Below are 19,158 nucleotides of genomic sequence, written 5' to 3' on the forward strand. Positions count from 1 at the left end.
TGGCACAGTGAGGGCAGCTGGCTTTGCCCTGTACACTTTGCCCTAGGTGGGCGCCTTGTTAGGCTTCCCAGCATTGCTGAGTGAGCTGGGGAATCCCCCAAGGCGGGGAGGGGGTGAGTCAGGGGCTCTGCCTTCCAGCCAGCAGCTGGAGGCAGCAGACAGGACTTCCCCTCTATACTCCACAATCCCACTTCCTCATCAGATGGTGTTTTCTCCCACCCCCACAAAGCCTGCTAACTTTTCAAACTTTTATTAAATACAAAACCCCCGGTCTCTACGACCGAACGCTGCATTCAACGTACGCTGAAAAAAGGGTCAGACATTCAAATGTACAAAAGTCGCCGGTGCCCCCCAGCCCTGGCGAGCTGCCCTGCTCCCAACCCCACTGCTCCCAGCCCCCCAGGGAGCGTCAGGGGTGCTGGGGCTCCCAGTCCCATGGAGGGGCACAGGGCTCCTGCCCTGCATGGTCCCGGCCTCTCCTGCCTGCAGCCCCCCTGCCCCTGGCCTGGAAGCGGGAAGGCAGACAAGGGGAGATCTCAAGGAGAAGATTCCCTCCCTGCTAGAGGGGGGCTGCACCAGCCCCCACCAAGAGGCGCTGGGGGGTTCAAATCAGCCCTATTTCCCCCACCAAAGGGGGGAGGGCAGGTGAGGGCAGGCACAGGCAGGGGCTGCACACACACACAGCACCTGCCTTTGGGGAAGGGGGATGGGATACAGCTGCCATCCCCCCACCCCTGGGGAAACTGAGGCACAGCAAGGGGCATTCACTAATCAGAGGTCTCTGTTTGGCAGAGCTGAGACAGGGCCCGGCTCTAAGCACCAGACTAAAGCAGAGGAAGACAGCAAGCCACGTCTGTGTGCCCAGCAGCATCGGCAGTGCCTAGCCAGGGCAGCAACCTTGCCCTGATCCTGCCTGCCTGGGGGCTCCAGGCTGCTCCCATCCCCAGCTGGGGCAGCAGTGGCTCCAGCGCTGGTAAAGGGGGAAGCCTGCACCCCACTTCTCACAGCGCTGGTGGGGACCCTCCAGCTCTCACAGAGCAGTGGGATTTCACCCTCCCCACCCAGGGTGCAGGCAGGAGCTGGCATGGACTGGGGGCTCTTTGCCAGGCCTGGGGTGCCCCCTCCCTCTGTGCCAGGAGCTGCTTGCAGGGCAGCTGGGCTCATCCACCAACACACCACGTATGGGGCAGGGGTCCTGCAAACACACTCGTGGGGATGGGGGAGACAGAGAAATCCTAGGGACCGAAGGGCCAGCTGGGGGGCAGCCGTCTCCAGAAGGCAGCAGAGTAGGGAGAAAACATCCCTGTCCAGTCCTGGCTCTTGAGCTGGGGCAAAACCCGCCATGCCCAGCCAAGCCCAGGCACAGGGGTTCCCAGTGACAGGAGCACTAGCCGCGGGCCAGGCGGGGCGGTGGCCTGCCGATCTCCACCGTGATGTTGGTGTACATGGGCTGGCGGGAGATCTCCACCAGCCGGTACTGCAGCGAGCTGATCCCATCCCGCTTCATCGTCATTTTGGTGTTCTGGATCTTGGTGAATCTGGGAGAAAGAAGAGCAGGACAAGGATGGAGGGATGTCTTCTTGTAGTGCCAGCAGTGCTGGACCTCTGTGGGGGTGAGGAGCCAAGTGATCGCCCAGTGTCCCAGCTGCCCCAGCCCTGCGGCTCACTCACCTCTGCGGGTTGGGCTCATTGTGTTTGTCGCGTTCATGCTTAATCATGCGGTACCTCCCGATGCGGATGTCGGGCCTCGACACCTTCATGCCATTCAGGGATATGCTGGGGGCCAGGAGAAGGGTGGGATCAGTGTGTGGGCACCACAGTGGGACATTCCCCAGCCCAGAGACCTCCAGTGTCAGACCCCAGGCAAAACAAACCTGTCCCTGGTTAAACAAAGCTGTGCCAAGCCAAGATAAGCAAAGCCAGGCCCCACCCAGGCCAGTGTCATGACCTAGGGTGCCACATGCCTCATGGCAACGTGCCCAAAGCACCACTCCTGTCAAGGGACCAGCAGCTGCATTCAGCCTGTGCTGCACCCAGGCAGCCATCCATGTGCAGCCATCCCTCCCTCCCTCCCTCCCTCCGTGGCCCCTGCCCTTTACATTCCCTGAATGCCGCTGCCTAGCCCTTCCCTTGGAGCCCTCCCCTCAGAGCCCTCCCCTCAGATCAAGGGGGCGCCTGAAGCTCTTCCAGAGCTCCACACACTTCTTGTCCCCCACCCTGAGCCCACCTTGTGTGGAAATCACAATCATGCCACATGTCCAGAGCTCCCACAAGGGTGTTTTGCTAGTCCGGCCATTACAGGTTACACCCCACTGGCTGCAAACTGCTTCCCTGTGCAGCACCATGGGGGAACCCCTGGGAGATGAGGTGGCCATTGTCCAGCTCTGGCACCCAACAGGGTGTGGGGGGGATTGGGCTTTGCTCAGCTTGCAGCTGTACTGCTGCCTGCCGGCTGCTGGCAGGAATGACTATGTGGCTGCTGCACGGCCACCACTGAGATGTTTCCAAGCTTTTAATCTCAGCCCTGGACACATCCAAATCTAGCACCTGTATGGAGCAGAGCCCACAGGCACACTACGCTGCAGGCTTCAGCCACAAGAGAGACAAAGGGGTGTCCTGCAGCCCCCCAGCACCCTGGGAAAGGCCAGTTTCATCCATGAGGGTCATCAACCCCAAAGCTGGAGTGTAATTCAATCCCTCTCTGACATGTGCATCCCCCACAAAACCGGGAACACCAGTGCTAGTGAGGGGCTGGACACCTACCGATTAAAGATGTCATCGTCCTCTCCTCCCCAGCCCCAGTACTCATTGGGAAAGCCATTGATCTTCAGGAACTGGGACTTGCTCAGCCCAGAGACACCACCAAAGTAACCAGCATAGGGCAGCCTGCAGGTTGACAGCAAATGGATCAGCCCCAGGAACAGGCAAAGATGGAGGTGAGCCCCGTGGGGACCCCCAAGTACAAGTACCAACCCTTTCCTGTGTCACCCTCCTACCCAGCGTTCTGTGCTCTCTGCCATCTCAGATCCACAATTCAAGCCATCAACCTCATGCCTGCCCCAGGTGACAAGCAAGGGTGGTTGCCCTGATGTCATCCCAGAGAGATATTCCAGCCCTGCCTGGGCAGAAACACCTCAGCACCCCAGGGCACCCACCTGAACCCAAACTTGTCCATGCCAACAGCAAAATGCCGTGGCTGCTCGTAGCAGCGATAGAGGTTGCGATCGTCCATGGGGATGAGATCCACGTCGCTGAAAATGAAGCAGTCATACTCCTCATCGTCCTTGAGTGCCTCCATGAATCCCACGTTGAGCAGCTTGGCCCGGTTGAAGGTGTCTTCACCGAACTGCAGGGCAAAGCTCAGCAATGCCTGCTTGTCCACCCCAACCCTGCCACCCCTTGCCCCTGCCCCCTCACCTGGTTGATGATGTAGATACCATAAGCCACCTTCTGCCGGCGCAGGATGGGGTGCAGGTAGTGCAGCCAGTACTTGAGGTGGTGCTCGCGGTGCCGGAAGGGGATGAGGATGGCCACCTTCTGCCGGGGTAGGCAGTCTGGGGGGGTGTACTTGCCACCCTGGCGCACATCAGGGTTCTCCCGCTGCACTCGCTCCATACTCATGGGAGAGCTGAACTCGATGAGCAGGCGCCCAACTGTGAGAGGGAGGGCCGGGCAATGCCCACAGGACAGGACATGGTCAGGGTCATGGTCACCTGCCGCTCCTGCCCAGAGTCATAAAGCAAACAGCGAGGGGGACTTGCAAGGGGGAGCGGCACTGCTGAGGGCAGAGAGCGCTCAGAACCTTTCCTAAAACAGGGCAGAGAGACTGGGCTAACAAAACCTGAAACCAGCTGTCCTGATACAGTTCCAGGCTGGGGTTTCTCTACCATTTCATGGGAAAGCCATGCCCAGGGCCCAGGGGATAAGGATGTCAGCCATGAGCACCCACCTTAGCCCCATGTTCAGAGTCAGAGCCCAAATTCATCCCCAATGCTCACCCAGCATGTCTCACCTAAACCAGGAGGTGTCTCCTGGCAGGGCTGTAAGGGCTTCTCAGTGGCAGACTGGTTGGTGCTGGGCTTGGTGCTGGGGGACGGGGCCTCAGCACTGGCTGGCCCGTAGCTGGGAACGGTGCCGTTGGGGCGGGAAGAGTTGGAGAAGGGGTGGGTGCGCGAGGCGTTCCTGGCGTTGAAACGGCTGAAGAAGTCCAGGTGCTGCGCGTAGACGTCAAAATAGAGGATCATGATGATGACAAAGTGGAGCAGGCAGAGCAGCAGCACGGCCTTGCAAATCCTTTCCAGGGTCACCCCCAAGAGCAGCCTGGTCATCTTCTGGGCACGGGCAGGCGGACATGTGCGCTTGGCGGGGCAGGGGGGCGGCTCCAGCCACGGTCCTGATCCTGCCAAGACACCTCACGCTCAAGACACCATGAGCCTGAGCTCCCAGCCCTTCCCAAATGACTCTGGGACAGCAGGAGCAGCACAGGCCTGATGCAGACATGAAGGGCTTGCAGGCTGGTATGCCAGAGAGCACCCCAAGGGGAGTGCTGCTCCTGGATCCCTGCTCTGAAGGCACAACCGTAAGAGGTCCTCAGCCCCACATAGCAAATCACCTCCTCACTTTCCTAGGCCAAGACCAGAACAGGACAGATCCACTCCCCTTCCCTTTTTCCCACCCAGAGAGAGTATGCAGATACTTCCAGACATGCCACAAAAAGCCTCCATGGAGGTTGAACCCTTGACGAAGGCTAAGCTCTCCAAAAACATGGCCAGCCTGGGATGTCACAAGAGCACCACAGGTGTCCCCATCAGCTACCCCTTACTGAGGTACTCCACTTCCCTGTTCCCCATCCTGCTCCCTCCCCACAGAGCTACACCCTAGCAGCAGCACCAAAGCAGGGTGGCAATGAGAGTCAGGCCAGGACAAGCCAAGCAGGACATCCCAGACCCCCCGAGTCAGGGTTCCATGCCACATCCAGGGGGATCTGGCATTCAGCCAGCAGCGCAGATCCCCTCCCCTCCTCCTGATGGTGAGGCCTCCTGGGACACTGGACAGCTGGAAGTCAGGGTCCCCTTATCTCCCACATGACGCCTGGAGCTGGGCCAGAGCCCTGCTAAGAAGCCAGGGGGGAGAGTCACTAGACAGTCCCAGAGAAGTGAGACCATCCGGCCTTCCCCAGCCCTGCCACAGCACAGCCATGCACCCCAGTTCCTGCCCTCAGCCCTGCACTGCTAGTCCCTGCTTTTAGGGAAACCCTCCCCAAATGGAAGTGCATGGACTGGTGGTGCCTCAACAGCCAGATGGGGATGTAATAGGGAAAAATCAGAGCTGGTTTTAGGGGCCCTTTGGTAGAATGGTCCATGAGGCAAGCAGGGAGTGACACTCAGCAAGAACAAAAGCAAAGCACTCCATCAAGCAGTGGCCACAGGACACCATGAACATGAGTGGGCTTAAACTGCCATGGAGGGGGTTATGAAATATGATGTCATCTCCCTCCACCGCAGCATCTGTACAGGGTGTGAGAGGCCAAAAGCAACCTGGGGCTGGGGAGCTGGGCCCCAGGGTTTCAAGCCAGTGCAGTACGTGCCATGGGGCTCGTGATGCTCATTTTGTAGGGGATGCTCAACCCCGTGCACTCAATCCTTCATCTCACAAGACATCCCAGGGCTGGGAGAAGAGAGGCACGGTGGGAGCCGGTGGCCCCGATGCCCTAAAGGTGCCAACCTGCCGGCCAAAAGTGGGGCGAGGGGCCGCATTCAGCACAACTAACACTCCCCCACCCCCTAATTTTTCCCAGTCCCCGACACATGCAAAAACTTATTTAAAAAATTAGAAACAACCTCAAAATTAGGCTTTTTTCCGAGCAGGAGTGGTGCCGCCCATGAGTGACCGGGATCGCATCCCCCGGGTCGCATCCCGGGCCTCACCCGCCCGGCCAGGCCTGCCCGCGCCGCTCCACTCACCGCGGCCTCGGGGCTGCCGCGCCGCCCCGGCGCTGGTCAGCGGCCCCCGCCGCCGCCTCCTTCTCTTCCTCTTCCTTCTCTTCCTCCTCCAGCCCCGGCCGCCGGCCCGCGGGCTCCCATGCCCGGGGCTGCGGGGGGCCCAGCCGGCCGGGCCGCCGCACCGCCGAGAGCCGCAGGGAGACGGGGCCGCGCCCGCACGCCGGCTCCGCCCGCCGCCGCCGCACCGGGCGGGGCCGCCGCCGCCGCCCGCCCCGGAGCCGCGGAGCGAGGAGGGCAGTCCCGCAGGCACCGAGGCCCACGGACGCGGATCCCACGGATGCAGACACACCCGGGGGTGCGCGATGCCTCCGGCTGCACCGCGGGATGCTCAGCCCTTGGCCCCAGGCGCGGCAGCGGGGACCCTCCGAGCGCCTCCGGAACACAGGCACAGGGTATCCCGGCCTTTCTTCGCTCCCTGGCTCCTTCTTGCCGGCAGGCAGCGCTTCCACGGACCCACCTGCGGCCACTCCCACGCTCCCGGCCGTTGGTGCTGGCTCAGCGTCCGTTGCAACCCATTTGTGTCTCCTTCCCCCCCACACCGCCCTTTCTATGTTTCATTGCTAGGAAACACCCGGAATCTCACTCCCTTTACCACAATGGCATCAGTGAAAGATCGTGGTTTGGTCCCACCACAAGGAGTGTTTGCACTGTCTGCAGCCTTTCCCTTCAGCCACTCGCTCAGCTCCCTTCCCTAGCACTTGTGCCTGTTTAGAGCAACCCTGTGCCCCGAGCCCCCTCCTCCTCCCATGCCTGGCTGCTCACCCAAGCGAGGGCTTTCCAGCTCCCTTCAGAAGCTCCCTTCAGCAGACAGCCTTTCAGAAGAGAACCGAATGGCACCTACCCAGCCCAGCCCTATTCCACCCCTGCAAACAAGCCCTGCTGAAAGCAGTCCAACTCTTCTGCAGCTCTTGGTTTGGCTCCTCAGCAGGTGGCATTTTTCTCATCCATACCTACACACGGTTACCAAAATATCTTTTAACTCCTGCTGCTGCTTCTAAATGAGACTAGGTGCAAGATCCTGGAGCCTTGTTTAAGCTTTTTTTCTCTGCTTGAGCACTAGGTGTACAGTCCAAGTCCTGGAACCCAAGAGTGCACACCTAGAGCCACAGGGCTCACCTTATCACTGCTGGCTATGGTAGGTGGGCTGTGGGTCACCCTGAGAGTAGCCCTCATGGGTCTCATATCCTTGTGAGGGGCCTGTGGGCAAATCTGGAGCCCATTCCCCTGCCAAAGCTCTGATATACACAGGCAGGATTGGGAGAGTGGAAAAGCACCTCGCAGAGGCACATTTCTGACAGCAGATGCATTTCTATCTGGGCAGGGCAGGGTAAGGCCCATCCCTGAAAAACAAGTGGGTGAGTCTTTCCAGACAGCTGCTAACCAGGAAGATGATTAACCCATAAAGCAGCTTCTCTAACTCCAGCACAGCACAGCCTCTCCAGCCCCAGCTATCTCCTTCCTGAACTTGGTGTGGGTCTGATGAAATGGCTCTGCAACTCCCACACAGAACAGGGAAAAGTCTGCCCACACCTGACATTCTTTTCTTCAAACCAAGCAGGGCCCAATTGGTCTTCTGCCACTACACAGGTCTCACATTGCTCCTACTGTGAGAGCCTCCAGCCCCAGGGGACATTCAGCATAGCTAGCAGGGGCAGTGGCTTGGTTTTCCCCCAACTGTCATGCACCCAAGGCTGAAATTCACTGCAGCCCCAAAACTCATAGGACAGTCTGGAACAGGGGCAGGAGAGTAGCTGATCTCAGAACGGTCATGCAGAGGCAGCTCCCCTAGTTCAAGGGGCAACAATCAGCAGGCTCCAGCAGTCTCACTGCTGCCCCAGCCTGTGGCATCCACATGGGAAGAGAGAAGGGCAGCTCTAAATGTGTATCTGCTCTGACACAGCACTGGAAGATGAGTGCTTTCTCTATGAAGGTATAGAACAGTATGAGGGCCTTGTGCTGGATACAGCAGATACAGCAGCCTCCAGGCTCTATGCAGAGTACATGCAGAAGGACCTTGTCCTTCCTTTCCCCCAAACAGCAGATGAGCTGCAGGTCCAGCTGTCTACAGCCAGCTTCCCCACACTATTCAGCACAGCTACGGACAGGGAACAGAGCCAGCACAAAGTGTCCCCACCCCTGGGACCTCTATCTGGAGGGTAGTGCAGAGGGGCACTGCAGACTGGAGAGCCCCAGCATGCAACCCACAGTCACACCAGGGAGCTGCTGGCTGGAGGATGTCCTTTGAAGGGGCAAAGTTTCACTTTGTTCTCCTGTGCTCCCTGGCTGTACAATGGGGCTGTGGACACTGTGTATGCCCCCCCTACACTAAACTACCTGGATGGAAGCTGAAAGGCACAAAGCAGCTTGTGCTGGGCTCACGTTGGGCTGCTAGGAGCCTGGCAGAGGCAATTCAGAGCTGCCTGCTGCCTGTTCCAACAGCCTTGTACCTGCTCCAGGCAGCAAGGCACAGCTCTGCATTCCCACAGCCCAAAGAGAGTGGCTCTTGCAGCCTGAGAAAGCAATAGAATTAACCCCACACAGGCAAGGCCCCACCAGGCTCCTGGAACAGGACAGGAATTTTGCCAGAGGCACAGAGAAGAATCTCTGGGGCAGCCCAAACCAGCACTTGTTCTCTGCAAACCTCCCTAGCACACACAGGGAAGAGAAAGAGCTGGACAAGAACCATATTTATTTCACTGACACAGGATTGCACTGATGGTCAATTCTACACACCGGGGACGGGCAGCAGCAGGGCCCCACGAGCTGGGCCAGGCTGCTGGGGGCAGAATTCACACAGAGAAATTTGTTTCTTCCAAGGGGCCGACTGATCTGCAGGACGGGGCTCTACACGGTCAGGCTCCTGCTGCCGGTGCCAGCAATCTCCCACCCCAATCGAGTATAGAAACATTAAATAAGTATATACAGAACCTCTTGGGGTGGGCTGGAACAGGCTGAGTGCAAGAGGACTCAGCCCATTTTTACTTTAGATGTCTGGAAAGAAAGAAGAGAGATTAGGTTGTGGCCCACTAATCCCAGCTCAGCACCCCAGTCCCACCCAAGCACCCTAGAATCATCCAGAAGCTGCAGACAGCTTATGAGTCCCACTGGTAAGACATGAGTGTCACACGAGGCGCATGCAAGGTGACACTCTCAGTGACAGAGGGGCCATCAGAAGGGTTCCCAATGTTGCAAATAGGCACAGTATGCTCTGGGGAGAGCTGCACCACCCCAAACCTTGTAAGCAGCCTCCCCATACCAATGCAGAAGATTGTGCTGAAACCCAGGTGTGTCTCCCTGGGGCTGGAAAGCATCCAGGCTGACAGCACCTTGTGCTCACTCAGGCCTGGTGGGCTCAGGAAGCAGGTACCTGCAGGATAGCAACGATGACTCCAAACAGCCCTATGGCACTGCCAAAGATTTCCACGATCAGGATCTTGACGAAGAGGCTGGCATTCTGGGCATCAGCCAGGGCAGCCCCGCTGCCCACGATGCCCACGCAGACCCCACAAAAGAGATTGCATAAACCCACGGTCAGACCAGCTCCAAACATGGAGAAACCTGTGAGAGAGGAACGCTGCAAGAGCAGGGTGTAACCCCTTCCACCTGCACCCAGGACATGCTGCAGAAGCTCCGTCTGAAGGTGACAGAAGACCAGCAACACCCTGTTTGGGGAGCAGGACTGCTCTGAGGTGTGCCCAGCTCCCACAGTGCCAGGCCACTGCTCCACCCAGGGGAGGAACAGCGCTGCTGCTGCACAGCACAGCCTGCTGGGCACAGGAGGTGCTAGAAGGTAAGTAGAAAGCTGCCTTTTGGCAGAAGAGTCACATGTCCTTCAGACACCAGCAGCAGACCATGGGTGGGTCAGAGGTGGGGTCAGGGTGTGGCAGTGCTCACAGCGACAGCACCAGGGACCCAGAAGTCCTTACCTGCGTGGTAGTTCCTGGCTCCAATCTCTTCTGGGGTGACTCCACTGAAAGGCTGAGAGAAAGCACAGGACCTGGGTTAGTGACAAGGCTGTGGTCTCTGGAAAAGGTACCTGTCCCTGATACAGCATGAGGCAGCCTCATTTCAGCCAGAGGCAGTCCCGGATTCCATGTCATGGGTTCATGGAATCAGGCTTGTGCGTGCTCTCCCAACCCTCTCTTCATCACAGGCAAGGATCCCTACACAGACCACCAGTCCAGGGGCTCCCAAGGCACAACAGTGTTCCAACTGCCCACGGGGCCACCCCTCACAATACTCGCCCATGACCAGCTGCCCATCCCCACCATGGCCCCAGGGCTGGTGCTGGGATGGCCTGGCAGCCCAGGTGCTCCCTTACCTCAGCCATGTTACTGATGACTATTGCCATGATGATCCCGTAGATGGCCACGGCCTCGCAGAAAATGATGCTGTGGGAGAAAGGCAAAGCCTGGTCACAGTGTCTCAGTCAGTCTGACCAGTGTCCTGGGGGAAAGACCCCACCCCAAGGAGGCCCTGCCACTTCATGCCCAGCCAGCCAGACCCCTCCATAGCCATATGGGAAGCTACCCACTGCTTTACTTTCAAACTAGGGGGAACTGCCAAACACAAAGGCTGGATGCTGGTTCTGCTGTGGCACCTGAGTAAGCGGCAAGAATCCTGTTGGAAGCAGGTCTAGGGAGCCTTGCCCTTCACCAGCCTGTTTCTGCTCCTTATGGAAGGGTTGTGCAAGGAGAACCCTTGCCTGGGCAGGATGTGTGATCTCAGGGTGTTTGTTTTGAACACACTGGGCTCATTCACAGTGTGATATCACACAGTGACCCTTCACAGCAGCACTCTGGCTCCTTTAGGGCTCTTTGTTTTGAAAGCAAACAGCATGAGCAGCTCAGCAAAGAACAGTCTGCCAGCAGCACCCAGCTAGAGAGCAGACAGAAGCCTCTTCACTGGGTTGTGACCTGCCCCACTCAGGTGCAGCACAAGAACTAACCCCAGGTGTGTGCTTACCTCACCAGGTTCTTTGTTTTGATCCGTGGGGCTTTGACTCCACCACCAATGATGCTGGAGCCCGTGATGTAAATCCCCCTGTAGCAGACAAGGGTGGTTGGCAGAAGATCTGGCACTCGCAGAATTCTATACAGAAGCCAGGATCTTTCAGCTAAGCAAAGAATCAGGCACGCAGCTGGGAGACACTGAGCACTCAGCCTAGCCACTCCCAGGGTATGAGTGGCCCCAGGCTGCACCACCTACACCAGCAGAACTGCTGGGGCACAAAAGCCACCATGGACAGCCCAGGTTCAGGGGTACAGCTTCCAGAGACTTCTCTGTCTTTCCACTGCCACTGCTGCCTGTGGGCTGGTCCACCCAGACCCCCCAGCGGCCCAGCAATCCAGGCCCACAGTCCTACATGTACACACTGTTCCACCCTGCTCTGCTGTGGGAAAACTGCAGTGTATACACAGCTATCAAGGTGGGACAGCAGGAGAATGCTGAAGAGCCAGTCCCACTCACCAGGCAGCTCCCACCACAGACAGGGAGATGGCCAAGCCAATGCCCAGGTTGGACCACATGTAGGGTGAGGTCTCTGTCAGAAACCTGGAGAGAAAGAAATGTTCTGAGTTAGCACACAGGCTGAGCCCCCACAGTCACACCACACAGCCTATCCCAAACCAGGTACCCCTCCACCAAATTATGAAGCCCAAGATGGGCTGGCCCTCCAGACAGCAGGACATGAGAACCTCTGTCTGCCAGCCAGAAACACAGGGCCCTCACCTGCATGGATCAAGATCTTCCTCCCAAGCCCTCACTGTGAAGCAGATGCCTGGGCTTGGAGATGTGGAGGGCAGAGCAGCAATAGCTGCACCAGGATCTCGTAGGGAGCCAGCCACAGGAACACAGGGGCTGCATCCATCCCACCTCCCGGGGAGCAAAGGCCCTGCTCACTGCAGCTCCCGTTCTCCTGCGACGCAGTGACCACTGCACATCACTCAAAAGCAAATGCTGCTCCTGGGAGGCACTGCCAGCACTGCCTGCCTCCTCACACAGCCCTGAGGATACCCCAGTTTAGAGGGAACTCACCAAGCCACATCAAAGCGGAAGCCCAGGTCAAATATTGTGTAGCAGATCCCTGGAAAGCAAGAACAAGATGGAAACTTCCAGGGAGGCACCAGCTGGATCCAGCACTGCTGGTTCCTCCCCCACCTGCAAAGCCCCAAGGCAAAGGCCCAGGAGCACAGCACAGCATGAAGGAAGGTTACTGGGAAGACTGGCTCAAGCATGCAGAGCTGTGGGGCAGAGTGTCCCCTCCAAATCCTATCCCCGTGATGCCAACACTTCCACGTCAGCACAGGACAGGCAGCCTGGGCCTGAGATACTGTCAGACCCATCCCAGTCTTGGCCAGAAGATGATCGTGGTTGTTGTCATACCCATTTTCTATTCCCTGGCCCTGCTGAGCACCCACAGACCATACTGAGCTACAGGGTCTCAAGGGCAATCCTCAGCCCTGTGCCCAGGCATGGTCTCCACTGTGGCTCTCCAATGGCTCAGCCCTGCTGGAGAGCCACAGCTCCAGGGGACCAGCTGTGAGCTCTTCCCTGCCACAGGAGAACAAGAGGAGCAAGGCTGTGCCCTGACTGACCATCACATACTGCTACATCACCATCCCATCAGTGTTAGCACTGCTTCCCAGGAGCCCATCAACACGAGAAGCTCCAGCTTTCCTCCAACACCCCCTTTCCAAGGCTGTGGGTTCAAGACATGACTGTTGTTCTCAGCATTTCCCCCAGGGTAATTTCCAGATAAATTTATACTCCAGCACAGGCAGGAGACACCAAAGCACTGTCCTGAGAAATTCAGAAAAGCCCTTCCTTTCCAAGGAGGGCTTGCCCTGCTGTGCTCATCTCCCCCCAGGAACCACAGCCAAGAGTCACATCCCTGCCCAGCCCAGGCACATGGAGGTGCTGCACCAAAACCCTGCCTTACTCTGAGCTCCTGAGTGGGAAACGTGGCTGCAGACCAGAAGAGACACTTGCTCTTTGCTAGAAAAGGGAGGGTGACCCAGCCCTAAGGAGCAGATAAGCACAGGCATTGTGGCACTGTGTGCTCCATGCCAGGCACAGAGGGTGAAGGGACAGCTCTGCCATATCTGACTGTAACCAGTCCCTGCCTGTGTAACGCTGATCCCACGTACGGTTGGGAAAAGAGGAAATGGGAGACTTGTGAAATGTTCCAATGCAGCAAAGAGGTCACTCTTTGTGACATGTCCCACTGCTCCCTTCCACCCCAGAGCAGCAGCCTGGAAGTAGGGGGTCTGCCCAGCAGAAATATGGGGGCAGGACCATGCTCTTCCCTGAGCACAGCCAAGACCTGCGGGACAATTCATCCCACTGGAAGGCCTCAGCACTGCAGATCCCTTGCAGCAGGGATGTCCCCATTATTCTTGTGTGCTCACCCCTCCATGTACAGTTCAGGTCTCAGCACCCCACTCACCACCCTCAGGGGAGCTCACAAGCACTGTCAGGCAAGACAGTGAGCTCCACAATAGGAGGTGGTAATGCTGATCACTCTTTCTGTCACAGGTTTGGGATGCCCCCCTCCCCTGTAGCACCACACAAGAATGAAGAATGGTGCCACCACAACCAGGGAATACAGAGGAAAGCCCAGCCTGCATGTCTGGCAACCTTCAAGGATGATCTCTAGTGCTGGGTCCAGTCAGTCTGTTACTTGTGTTTTGGCTTTGCTGCTTGGCTGTCAGAACAGGAACTGAACCCAGCCAGCCTCAGCTGCCTACACTCCCCAGAAGTGGTAAAAAACAGCTACAACCAGCTCAGGGCAGTCCTCAGGGCACCTTTCATCTCTTCAAGAGCAGGTGTAACCTTAGATTTATAAGCAAAAGAAACAGGGTAAAGGACACTCTCCTGTGAGCTCTGACTTGCAGCCCTGAAGCAAGAAGGACAGAAGACAGGGCAGCAGGACTGGAGGATCAAATCAGGGCTTAGGACAAAGACAGAAAACTCAAAGAGACACTGCTGCAACACTGCATGGAGCAAGACCACTTCCTGCTCGTGTTCTTCCTCAAAAAGGGACTGCAAGAGAGCAGGGTTCAGCTCAGCAAGATTTTCCGACAGTCTCACATCCACAGGGTGAATCTGCACTGGTGTGAGCTACATGATTCAGAGAGCCCAGGGAGGCAGCCCTAGGCCCACACTGGTCCTGGAAACACGAGGGAGTGAGACACCCTTCACTTCTGACTTATTCTCTCCCCTCACCCAAACACTGAAGCAAGGTTTCCCCAGCCTCTGCCTGGTTTGTGGTCACTTCATTCTGTGCTAAGAGAAAATAACCAGCAGTCCAGCACAAAATCTACCTGCTGGCTCTAGGGCATTAAATGCATCCTCCAAAAGCCCAACAGCTCCAGCTGTGCATGGGCTGCCATGAAGCACCTCCACCATCACCCGAACTTGCGTGTTCTCTCATGCTGCCACAGCTTGGCAGAGCAAGGCGATCTCTCCACCCGAGAGACATCAGCCATCAGTCTGAAGCACCAGCCTCCTCCTGCCTTTACGTCCCCCTGTCTACCGAACCCCCTGACCGGCACCGGCACCTTTCTGCTCTCGCACGCACACAGAAGCAAATCAACTGCTCAAGCCAGACAGGCTCAGAGCGCTGAAAGCTGCACATCCAACAGCGACTGGGAGTGAGCCGGCACCGCTGGGGGCTCCGAGGGAGCAGCCCCAAGCCCGAGAGGCGCTGCCCAGGCCGGGGAGTCCCACAGCAGCGCTGCCGGCCGTGCCCTATACCCCGGACCAGCCCCAGGGAGCACCGCGGCAACCGGGGGGGGGCCTGACAACGCTGCACCCCTCAACGCCCGGCTTCTTTTCCACACCAAAGCAACTCTCCCCGCCCTCCGCAGCAAAGGAGCGGCCGGCACGGGCACAGGCAGGAACCGCAGCCGCCCCTCGGGCCCGGAAACCCCTCCCGCCCCACGGCTCAGCCCCGCAGCGCAGCCCCCGGACCCCCCTTCTTCGCGGCCCCGCGCCCTCCCCGCCCCGGCGCTGACCGACGCCGAGCAGCGTGGTCCAGAAGGCGAGGCCGAGCCCCGAGTAGAGCAGGGCGAGCCCCGTCATGGCGGCGGCGGCGGCGGCGGCGGCACCGGGCGGCGCGGCGGGAGCTGATCGGGCCGGGTCACCTGACCCCCGCGCGGCACCTGACCGGAACTGCAGCGCCCGGACGGAAGTACCGGAACGCCACCGCTGCCACCGCGCCCGCTTATTGGCTGCCTGGTTTGACGGTGGCGGGGGAACTACACAAACCATAATGCACCGCCACCAGCACGTATTTCCATTGGCTGTCGTCACCTCTCCACCCCGTTGTGGGCGGGACTTATGGGGCGGGGAATGCAGAGCCGAGCTCCCATTGGCCAGCGCCGCGCCGCAGCCCGGAAGCGGGCGCAGGGTCCCGCGTGCCGCCATGGCCGCGGCCTTCAGCAGCGATGGGGAGGCTGCGCTGCGGCGGGAGCTGCGTGCGGCTGTGGCCGCGGCACCGCGGAGCGACCTCGACGGCTTCTACGAGATGGGCCGGGCCGCCGCCTTCGTACGGGATGGCGGGTTCCGCAAGGTGAGTGGGACCGAGGGTGAAGCCGGCGGAGGGCTGGGGCCGCCCCCCTCCCTGTGCCTCACAGGATTGTTAGCTCTGGGAGGCTGATCTGGAGATCACCCGTCCAACCCCTTGCCAAGGCAGGGGCACCAGAGCAGGTTGTACAGAAACGCGCCCAGGTGCGTTTGCAATGTCTCTAGTGTTAGAGGCTCCACGGCTTCCCTGGGCAGCTGTTCCAGTGCTCTGCCACCCACACTGTAAAGAACTCGTTCCTCGTGTTAACATGAAACTTCTTTTGCCTTAGTTTATGGCCATTGTTCCTTCCTCTGTCCTGTTGCTGGGCTCCACTGAAAATAGTCTGGCACTGTCCTCTTGGCACCCACCTTTGAGATATTTATATTATTAGTGAGATCCTGTCCTCGTTCCAGGCAGGACAGAGTTAATTTCTGCAGTAGCCCGGAGGGGGCATGGCCACGTCCCAGAGGCAACTCTGTCCCACTTCTCATCACTTCCTGGGGAGAGGGAAGGAATCCTTCCTGGGTCCCATAGTGTGGCATGGTCAGGTGTTGTCAGAGCCCTGCATCGAGCACTCGTGTGTGAATAATTTGTCTCTTGCACATTGATATTAATAGTGTTGCTGTTACTATTGGTTTTCTTATTTAATTTGCTGCTTCCAGTAAACTGCTCTGATCTTGACCTGTGATCTTTACCCTTTGTGCCTCCAATTCTCTGATCCATCCCGCTGCAGCAGGAAGGAGAGGGGGGAGCAAAGGAGAGGTAGTGTGGTTTGGAGAGGCTCAGTGGGAGCACTGAACTGGAGAGTACCATTCCTAAACCACAACAGATCTCCTCTCAATCTTGTCCAGACTAAACAGGCCCAGCTCCTACAGTCTCTCCTCACAAGAGAGATGCTCCAGACCCCCATGTGGCCTCTGCTGGACCTTCTCCAGCAGCTCCTTGTCTTTCTTATACTGAGGAGCCCAGAACTGAGACAGTACTCCTGATGTGCCTCACCAGGGCCAAGAAGAAGGGCAGGATCATTACTCTCCACTTGCTGGCCACACTCTTGCCAATGCACTCCAGGATCCCATTGGCTGTCCTGGCTGTAAGCGCCCTTGTTGACCTGCATTAGGTTTCTCTCTGCTTAGTTCTCCAGCCTGTCAAGGTCCTGCTAATGGCACAGCCTTCAGGTGTATCAGCAAACTTGCTGAGGGTATATTTTATCCATTCTATGCATTCTGTCCCTTCACCTCACCCTCCCCAGTGCCTCATTCCCATCTGCTTCACCCCTTGTTCCCACCAGGTCGCCCTGCAGTTCCCTGACGAGCTCCTGGCAGATGCAGTGCAGGTGGCAGGCCGGCTGGAGGCAGCGACCGGGGCCGAGATGTTCGTGTTGGGAGACACCACATATGGCAGGTCCGTGTGGGGCTCCTGGGCTTCCCCCTTGGCCGTGCCAGGGGGGAGGGAGAGCTCTGTGCTCAGAGCCTGTCTGACACCGCGTTCTCCTCGCAGCTGCTGCGTGGATGAAGTGGCTGCCGAGCACGTGGGTGCCGAGGCAGTGCTGCACTACGGCCCAGCCTGCCTCAGCCCCTGCAGGAAGCTCCCGGTGCTGCACATCTTCGGGCAGCAGCCCCTGGACGTGGGGCGCTGCGCAGAGGCGTTCCGGGAGCTCTACCCCGAGCGGCAGAGCTGTGTGGTGGTGCTCAGCGATGTGGTCTACGCCCATGCGATGGGTGAGTGCTCCGGGGCAGGGAGGGGGGCTCTGCTACTGCTCTGAGCTCTGCAGAGCTGCCAGGGTCAGACCAAGCAGGCATTCATTCCCCAGATATTGGCAGCTTTGATTTGTGTCTTCTCCCCTGATCTGTTGCACCTTCTCCACGTCAGGACTATGGCCAAGTTTTGTTCTCACTCCTCTCTTTAGGCAAGCTGGAGCAGCAATTGCGTCCCGAGTACCCCAATATCATCTTCTCCAGGCTGGTGTGTGGAGACCCTCCTGGCCCCGCAGTTCCTGGCGAGGAACGGAAGTTTGGTCGCCATTTCCTGGTGGAAGCTGCAGGAGGGCTTCAGGACTATGCCATGTTCTATGTGGGAGCTGAGGGCCTTGCCCTCACCAGCTTCATGCTGACCTGGAACTGCTGTCCTTTCAGCTCCTTCAACCCCATCACCAGCTGTGGCCGCCACGAGACCCTCAATGTCAACCGGGCCCTGATGCGGCGCCTGTACCTGGTGGAGCGTGCCCGGGATGCCAGTGTGGTGGGCATCCTGGTGGGCACTCTTGGCGTGGCGGGCTATCTGACCGTGCTGCAGCACCTCCGGGAGCTGCTGCGCCGGGCCGGCAAGCGCAGCTACACACTGGCCGTGGGGAAGCCCAACCCTGCCAAGCTGGCCAACTTCCTGGAGGTGGACATCTTTGTCCTGGTGGCCTGTGCTCAGAACTCCCTCCTGGACTCCAGTGATTTCTACCGACCTGTTGTGACCCCCTATGAGCTGGAGCTGGCCTGCAACCCGGCCCGTGAGTGGACAGGGAACTACCTCACAGACTTCCGAGACCTGCTGCCAGGTAATAGCTAGAGACAACTGCCCAACACCCTCCCAGGGAATATTCCACCCAGCTGCCCTGCCTGTAAGCTGTGCTTGCTCCAGGACAGATGGGCCAGGCTAACGTTGCCATTTCCTGGCAGGTGCCTGTGCGCATGTTGAGCTCCCACCGGCTGTTCCCGCAGAGGAGGCTGTTCCTGATGTCTCCCTGATCTCAGGGAAGATGCGAGCTTCCCACCTCTGTGGCCCCCCGTCCTCTCAGCTGCCCCCCAGCACCGCCCTGGCCTGCAGGGACCAGACACGGGCGCTCGCAGAGATCAGCCCCGCAGGTTTGTGTTGGTACCATGGTGGGGCTGAGCATTGGTGCAGGGCAGCGCCACCTTCTTGCTCTGGGTAACAATTCCCTTTCTCCTCCCAGCCTCCTTCCTGGAGTCCCGCAGCTGGCGGGGCCTGGAGCAGCAGCTGGGACAGACCCCGGTCTCCAAGGCAGTGCAGGGCCGACGAGGGATTGCCATTGCCTATGAGGATGAAGGATGTGAGCAACCTTGATTCAGCAGCATTGGCACCCAGCCAGGAGCCGGGCTGTGTGGGGGCCCTGGCATTGCCTCCCACTGGAATTGCCAGCACCTTGCTGGATGCGGCCTTGGGTCAGTAATACTGCAGTGGGAGAGCAGGAGTTGCATGTGTGTTCAGGAATGCCTGTGGCACCCTGAGGCTCATGGCCAGGGCAGCAGCAGGGCCAGGAGAGACAGGCACTTGGCCCAAACCCAGTCTCCGAGGGCTCCTTCATCCAGGGCACCTTTGTCCCTCCATGGAAAGGTCACAACTTTGCAAGAGCTGACAGTGCTGGGGCTTGAGGCTTTTGTGGACTACTGCTGCTAACTAAAGCTGAAGAGGATTTGTGAATGAACTGGTTTTTAGAATAAAACGTGGGCTGAGGAGCACAGATGTCCCAAAGTTAAAAATGTATCATGGTGCCCACTGGGGAGCAAAGCCCTGTGTGTCAACTAACAGCAGCCGGAGGGAACAGAAAACCAGAACTAGGACCTCTGACAGTAAATGCAC

The 19,158-nt window shown here is 58.5% G+C and overlaps 3 protein-coding genes across 5 annotated transcripts; 1 reads left to right on the plus strand and 2 right to left on the minus strand.

Moving 5' to 3' along the window:
* Positions 1 to 303: 303 nt before the first annotated feature.
* On the minus strand, positions 304 to 6,151 carry B4GALT2 (beta-1,4-galactosyltransferase 2). 2 transcript variants are annotated; one of them, XM_084211638.1, is made up of 7 exons: positions 5,841 to 5,948; positions 4,013 to 4,399; positions 3,418 to 3,653; positions 3,156 to 3,346; positions 2,764 to 2,886; positions 1,672 to 1,776; positions 304 to 1,538 (listed from the first exon to the last, which is right to left on the minus strand). In XM_084211638.1, the coding sequence occupies exons 2-7, from the start codon at positions 4,326 to 4,328 to the stop codon at positions 1,388 to 1,390; spliced, it is 1,122 nt and encodes a 373-aa protein (XP_084067764.1). In that variant the 5' UTR covers positions 4,329 to 4,399; positions 5,841 to 5,948; the 3' UTR covers positions 304 to 1,387. The 2 variants fall into 2 exon arrangements, with proteins under 2 accessions (XP_084067764.1, XP_084067765.1); XM_084211639.1 differs by lacking the exon at positions 5,841 to 5,948 and adding an exon at positions 5,964 to 6,151 and having other exon boundaries at positions 306 to 1,538.
* Positions 6,152 to 8,674: 2,523 nt separating this feature from the next.
* On the minus strand, positions 8,675 to 15,166 carry ATP6V0B (ATPase H+ transporting V0 subunit b). The gene is made up of 8 exons (XM_084211135.1): positions 15,020 to 15,166; positions 12,039 to 12,087; positions 11,472 to 11,555; positions 10,968 to 11,045; positions 10,324 to 10,393; positions 9,929 to 9,980; positions 9,370 to 9,560; positions 8,675 to 8,993 (listed from the first exon to the last, which is right to left on the minus strand). The coding sequence occupies exons 1-8, from the start codon at positions 15,084 to 15,086 to the stop codon at positions 8,970 to 8,972; spliced, it is 615 nt and encodes a 204-aa protein (XP_084067261.1). The 5' UTR covers positions 15,087 to 15,166; the 3' UTR covers positions 8,675 to 8,969.
* Positions 15,167 to 15,416: 250 nt separating this feature from the next.
* Positions 15,417 to 19,027, plus strand: DPH2 (diphthamide biosynthesis 2). 2 transcript variants are annotated; one of them, XM_084211222.1, is made up of 6 exons: positions 15,417 to 15,576; positions 16,859 to 16,971; positions 17,068 to 17,288; positions 17,440 to 18,115; positions 18,237 to 18,422; positions 18,512 to 19,027. In XM_084211222.1, exons 1-6 carry the CDS (start codon positions 15,452 to 15,454, stop codon positions 18,640 to 18,642), a joined length of 1,452 nt encoding a protein of 483 aa, XP_084067348.1. In that variant the 5' UTR covers positions 15,417 to 15,451; the 3' UTR covers positions 18,643 to 19,027. The 2 variants fall into 2 exon arrangements, with proteins under 2 accessions (XP_084067348.1, XP_084067349.1); XM_084211223.1 differs by having other exon boundaries at positions 17,477 to 18,115.
* The last annotated feature ends 131 nt before the right edge of the window (positions 19,028 to 19,158 follow it).

This window comes from Fringilla coelebs (genome assembly GCF_963513975.1).
Source record: "Fringilla coelebs genome assembly, chromosome: 9".
Taxonomy (NCBI): domain Eukaryota; kingdom Metazoa; phylum Chordata; class Aves; order Passeriformes; family Fringillidae; genus Fringilla; species Fringilla coelebs.